Here is a 6,814-nt window from a genome sequence, read left to right as displayed (position 1 = left end):
CACACACGGGAGCCGGGACAGCTACACACACGGGAGCCGGGACAGCTACACACAACCGCTGACTGGGTATCTCAGCTGACTGAGAAGAAGCTTTGAAAAGTGAGGCACAGCTTTGATTTTGAACCACTGTTTGCTGGAACCATCATATGGAAGCAAGCCGCCACCCATATTAACACTAACCCACGAAAAAGAAAAGAGAAAGGGAGGAGAGAGACGAAGAGGGGAGAGTGGAGCCTGCCCATCACAAATATTGATGCTGAAAGTGATAGGTGGCCCCGGAAGAAATGTGGATCTTGCCGCAAACACTCTTTCGAAAGAGAACACTAAAATGAAGAGGTCATTCTAAATTAAGGACAGGCTTTAGGACGTACAGCCTATTGGTTTATAAAACCAAACCAATAGGAAAGAGAAGTCAAGGTTTTATTCAGGTTTGACCCTTTAAATCAGCGGCTTAAAGGAAAAAAAGTAAAGAAACAGGTTGAATGGTGAACTGCGACGGATGAGTGCAATTGGCCATGAAGAGATTGTTATGACCCGCCAAGCAAGGTCTGGGCATTTCCGAGGTGCCATGACTTGCAAAAATGGAAGCAGGAAAAACCACTTGTATGAAGCTAATGCAGAAACTTAGCAATATCTTCTGTCTCATCCCAACACACAGGCAGCCCCGCCCAGCAGAGCAGAAAGGAGTGCATCCACCCTAGTCTAAGTACAACACCTAGATCCTGAATGGAAAGAGCCAGAGGGCATCACAGCCGGAGGGGGCGGGGCTGAGTGGGGGCATCCTGGAACGAAGGTCCAGATCACATCACAGGTTGTCTTTCCTCCTGTTGCAAATCTAGGGGTTAAAAGAACAAACACACCCGTGTGTACAGTGGAGGCAGATTCAACTAAACGGCTGCTTAGCTTTCCAGCACAGCTTCAAAGAATCTCAGATATTTTATTTCCCACTTACATGAGGCTTTAAATACATCTCAAAATGAAAATCTAAATGTGTTCAAAAAATAAATTTCAGCTGGAAACCTCAAAAATATCTCTTCACTCTGGTTTGGCAGATCCCTTTGTTCCCTCTCACCTCCAAAATTTAGCTTTTCTCCAGCTGGCACCCATCACAATGAACGGTCATTACAGACACAGTCAGTTCCTTCCCATCTGTACCCTGACTTCACAAGCAGGGAAAGAGGCTCACTAGCTGGGGCATCTTCATCTTTCTGCCCCCACTGCCCACCACGGGAACGGGACGGAATGTTGTTAACGGAGAGATGCCAAGGGCAGCTGTGAAGAATATCTGGTTCCTATAGCTCCAGCTGCCTCCCCCAAAGCCACCTTAAATAAACACATCGTCAGAGGAAAAACTGTATATTTTGCACATGTAAACCTCAGATTTCCTTAGCCCTTCTTCTTCTTCTTCTTCTCTTCCCCTGGGCCTCTGAGCACTACACTCTAAATCCTTTCCTACAGAAATTCTGAGCTCCTCTTCCTGGCAAGGACAACTGTACCCACCCTTCCTCTGGTGCATCCTGGGAGTAAAAGGCAGGCTGGCCCCAGGACTTGAAAAGAGGCCTGGTGTGTGAGAGGCTGGTGAGAGGTGGTGCATTCCTGCCTCCCCTACCAGCTGCCAGTCAGGAAAAGTCCAGTTCCGCCAGCCATGCAGTGACAGGCACTGTTCAAATGGCTTTATGTGCCTGTCACGTTAATGTCACATGGCACAGGCTCTCCCGGCAGGGGCAGGCCACTTCTCCAACACTGCAGGGAACTGCTGAGATTAAACATCACTTTTCAATACAGGCCTTTATTTAAAGTAAAGCGGACAGAAATAGCAATCTGTGTGTCCTGTGTTCATAATTCCAGGTTGGCCAGGTTCCTGGTTCCAGTACATGGGAAAACCCTGTGGTGCAGTAGGTGAAAGTACCAGATGAAGCAATGGAGGAAAACTTGACTTTCCCCTGGCTCCCAGAAAGGTCACCTCTAAGCCACGAGTCACTGTCGATCACCAGCTTCTGGGGCACTGAGGGGGACGCCGCCATGTTCTCCTGTCTCCCGCATAAGCAAACAGGGCTTGAACCGGGCACTCAAATGCTTTACTAATGAGGTTATTCTTGACAGATAAACATGAAGAGGCAGAGCCACAGCTGAGCCAATTTAGAGGATTCAGGAAGACAGACAGGGAGCCCAGCCAAGTGAGCAAGCTGGACCCAGGGAGGAAAGCACACACACGAAGAGCTTAGCCGGCTGTAGCCAGAACCATTTCCAGCAAGGATATTTATGTGTTACCTGCACGATTAAATCTGTTTCTCAAGTGTAAGGAGGAACATCGTCATGGTGGAATTCAGTTAAGTGTCACACGAATGGGCCCCACTGTGATACAGTAACAACAGCAGAGACTACAGGCCGTAGAGTAGCATAAGGATTATACATAATGAAGTCCGTAGGTTAGGGGGAGGTGGCACAGCCCCCCAGTTCATCTGTGTGCAGCACTACTTTGAAAGGAAGAGTCCCGAATAAACAGATAAAGCTAATCAGATCTCCAATATAATCTCAGTTCAATTCAAACTTCTGAATGAGAACAAGCCCCACCACCATTACACGGTTTTACCACGGAGACTGCAAGTCATAGCAGGTTGGTTAAGTACTGGGGCTGGAGAGATGGCTCAGAGGTTAAGAGCACTGACTGCTCTTCCAGAGGTCCTGAGTTCAATTCCCAGCAACCACATAGTGGCTCACAACCATCTGTAATGAGGTCTGGTGCCCTCTTCTGGCCAGCAAGCAGACAGACAGAACATTGTATACATAATAAAATAAATAAATCTTAAAAAAAAAAAAAAGAACTTGACTACTGTATCTGAATGCACCTCATGAGCTGGGCTCTCTGTAAAGCCAGTGAGAACAGAAACGGCCCACGGATGCCCTAGAGAGTCTTTCTGTCCATCTAATGAGAAAAAGATGTGGCAAATGTTAAATTAGCATAGTCTTGTTCTGTTTCCCCAAATATACTTTGAATTTTTTATGAATTTTATGAATTTTGAGAAGTATTATGGGATTGTTTGGTTTTAATATAGCCTTAAAGTAAATTTGCGTTGGGCAGAGAAACTTAATACAGCTAATAGCAGCTAGGAAGGAGAGACTGTGTAGCGTTGGGAAAGAATGGGCAGAACGCTACCAGGAAATGGGTATGCAAGGACAACCAGAAGACCTCTGGGAGAGGCCTGGGCTAAACTCCCCACGTGTCCAAACACACTGGCTTGGCAGTCAACTTCCAAGATGTTGGGTAGATAAGGTATCCATGTGAAGTCCAGGACAATACTGGGCCACTAGGCTCTCCGCAGTGACAGAGATTCTCTGCTCTGAGCTGTCAATCTGGTAGCCATTAGCCATGAATGGCTATGAACACTTCAAAGCAATTATCAAGCGGCACATCAGAAGAGCTAAGTTTCTTTATAGAGTTTTAATTAAATTACAAGTAAATATCCACACCTGACTGGCAGTTGCCAGACTGGGTCTAGATTAATTTTATAAGCTTTGTCTTGAAACCTCACCAAACTGTTCCTTTATGTTTAATAGATTTTCCATATAGGAATTAAATACGATTTCACCCAATTACAGCTTTTACAGACTACTCCATGTCTCATGCACTTCACTGTTTTTGTTTTGTTTTGTTCGAGACTGGATTAATCTGTAGCTTTGGAACTCTGTAGACCAGGCTGGCCTCGAACTCACAGAGATCCATCTGTCTCTGCCTCCTGAGTGCTGGGAGTAAAGGCATGAGCCCCCACCGGCATTTCACTGTTACGATTATCTGGCTCATTCTACGTTTATGGCCCCTCTGCCAGGTCAGATGCTCCTCCAGGATGGTGTGGGGCTGCCTTGGCCTCCACTCGGTCCCTGCACGCAGGGTGGTACTTGCACCTTGTGCTCTCTGTTTAATCCCTGGACTAGGTAACACATCAGAGAAACAAGCTGGAAAGGCCAGCACCAAGACTGATACTCTGGGATACTCGGGCCTCGCTCCTTCATAGTGAGCAATATGGCGGGCAGCTAGTTTCTCTCCTTCAGTCTCCCCGTCCCAATACTCAAGGCAAAAGCAAGCAGTGATCTTTGCGGGCAGGATGTAAGCTTTCAATCCTTTTTACAAAACTTTGGCTTCATTATTTTCTTAAAATGAGTCAACTCTACACCATTAGGTATTCCTTTATGCATCCTTTAAAGGCACTTCTAAAAAAAAAAAAATTAATCCCTTATACCAGTGTTCATAAACCGCACACGGGACAGACTAAGTCAGGGTAGGAGCAGCTGTAGCATGTCTCCCTGCTTTTAGAAAAGCAAAGGATATGTTTTAAAATAAGTGTATTCAGAAAGATGTATATGCACATGTACACACAGATATCTAACTATATACATATTTGTGTCTACCCACACACATGAGCCCCTAATGCTCAAGTCCTTTGATGCACATTTGTTCTGCCTGCTTTCTTCCCCCTAATGCTACAGAGGTCACGGGAACTGGATGAGAATTCTAGCTCTTTCTAGACAGGTTTCTTGAGGCAAGACACTGACCGTCTCTGGACTTCAGTTTCTACATCTAAAGAAAACACCCGACTTCACGAGGTTTGAGGGAAGGATTAGTTAGTACACAGGCCAAAGAAGGAACAGGAAGAATGCCTGGTGCTAAGCGGGTTCTCTGTGCTTATCTAATGGACAGTTATTTCATGAGTTTCTCGGGGGGTGGGGGGTACTTTTGGAGGGTTACACATTCTCTTAGACAAAAGTTCATTATATTCAGGTGAACATGAGCCTGAAGGTCCAGAGGCAGATTTCAGGCCAGTCAATGGGGGAGGGCTGTCAACCAAACAAAAGGATGAGATGAAGTGCAATCTGGAGAGATAGGAACACTTGCTCCAGGGAACGGCCTATCTGATGCCAGGGAAAGGCCTCTCTCACTGCTCTTGGAAATGTTTCAACCTCCAGCTACCTCTGCAGAAGGCCACAAACAAACTAGTGTAGACCTGCCATCATGACGTACCGCATAACTCCCTCACTTGCGATCTATCTGCCTTCGATGTTTTTGGGCTCATGAGACCATCCGTTCGGCATCCTCCTAAGCCTCACTCACTCCTGCTGAGTTTGGTTTCTAGCATCTCTGCCCGTTTGAAGAGGGGCTACAGCACGTGAGATGGCATACATAAACAGAACTGAGATAAACGGCGCGCTCCTCTCAGCTTGTATAAAGATTCCAGCACCGTGGGGCAATAAAACACTCCTTGAAAGTGTTAACCTCTGTATTTTGTCACTAGCTCCCTAGTAGGCAATACTTAAGAGTCAAGATCCTAAGAAATAAGTCAGCAGGGAAGACGGGAAGGCCACGGCAGGCATTCATACCTCGGTTTCCTGCAAGGTCCCGTGGTTTAGGCACACCATGTCAGGACAAGTGATGGGAGACCCACATCCTTCTCGGATTGACAGCATCATATACTGTTTCAGGCACTATAAGAAGAGAAAAAAAAAAAGCAGATATTTTAAACATCACATCCACTACAGTAGTGCAAAGGTTACAAAGGTTACATAAGAGGGCATGCACAGCCTCTTCCGAAATTGGTTGTCCTGGGATTCCTGTGCTCAGGAAACGTAAGTTATCACAAGTGTGGGTACTAAAGAGCCATGACTTTGGAAAGAATGCAGAGCCAGGCAGTTAATTACAGATGACTTCATTTTAAGAGTTTCCTCGGGTCAGATTCCCGTGTGCTCGCTCAGTCTGTCCACCACAGACAGGGACGGAAGAACCGCTTTGCGCTCACAGCAGAGCCTCCCCCCCCATCTTCTTTTCAAACTGGATTTGATTTCCCAATTCTCGTTGGCTTGCTTGCTTTCTCATTCTCGGATGTATTTGTTTATTTTCTATGTCTGAGTGTTCTTCCTGCATTGCACCATGCGTGTCACAGAGGTCAGAAGGGGGCACCAGATCCTCTGGAGCTGGAGGTATGAATGGTTATGGACCACTGTGTGGGTGCTCACACCTGAACCCCAATCCTCTGCAAGCACAAGCACTCTTAACCACCATCCCCATCTCTCTAGCACCCCCAGTTCTGTTTTTAATCTAGTGGACCTCTCTTGTAAGTTTGCCTGAAAGTAGAATGACCTCGCTCTTGGGTCCTGGAACTAAGCTACCCAAACAGAATCAAAATCCTGGTAAGAACTGAGTTGTGTAGGAACAAGTCAGGTGGCTTCCTTCTGGCTGGGGATCTCAAAGACAATTTGGGAGATTAGGCCATTCCAAAGACAGAAGCCTTGGTGGATGCCATGCTGAGAAGGGTTTTGATGTGCTTTCTATTGTTGCTCCGTTTTGTTTTGTTTTTGACGTAGGGTTTCACTATGCAGCCCAGGCTGACCTAGAACTTTCAATCTGCCTGCCTCAGCCTTTCAAACTGGGTGACCACCAGGTCTTCCTTGAGGAGCTTTGGATAGGAAAATAAAAGAAATACTGGGCAACCTGGGGAAGGGGAGCTTCTCCCAAAAGGAATGGTTATGAATAAGGACGCCACCCACAAACTTGATACTTCTTGATTGTTACACCCGAACCTTGGGCAGTGGGCGCACGGAGCGTGGGAGAGGGACTGGCCATACCATGTAGACCTCCAATGCCTTCCTTACCCTAACTCAACTCCACGTAAAAAAAAAAAAAAAAAAAAAAAAAAAAAAAAAAAACTTCCTTACACTAACTCAACACAAACTGCGCATAGGGCAAAAAAGGCAGATGCAACACGCACAGGTGTTGACCAAATCCAGCTTGAAAATGTTCAGAACCAAGTGTTAGGTTGGGGCG

At 46.3% G+C, this 6,814-nt stretch overlaps 1 protein-coding gene across 4 annotated transcripts in view; it reads right to left on the bottom strand.

The window, feature by feature from the left end:
• Rnf144b (ring finger protein 144B) overlaps positions 1 to 6,814 on the bottom strand; it is a 136,746-nt gene that overhangs the window by 25,134 nt on the left and 104,798 nt on the right. For all 4 annotated transcript variants that reach the window (XM_026783108.1, XM_013349148.1, XM_005355149.2 and 1 more), the window contains exon 3: positions 5,374 to 5,478. In XM_026783108.1, coding sequence (XP_026638909.1) covers positions 5,374 to 5,478 — 105 coding nt within the window. The remainder of the gene's footprint in view (positions 1 to 5,373; positions 5,479 to 6,814) is intronic.

Source organism: Microtus ochrogaster, chromosome 16 (genome assembly GCF_000317375.1).
Source record: "Microtus ochrogaster isolate Prairie Vole_2 chromosome 16, MicOch1.0, whole genome shotgun sequence".
Lineage (NCBI taxonomy): Eukaryota > Metazoa > Chordata > Mammalia > Rodentia > Cricetidae > Microtus > Microtus ochrogaster.
This window is presented reverse-complemented; position numbering and strand designations above follow the sequence as displayed.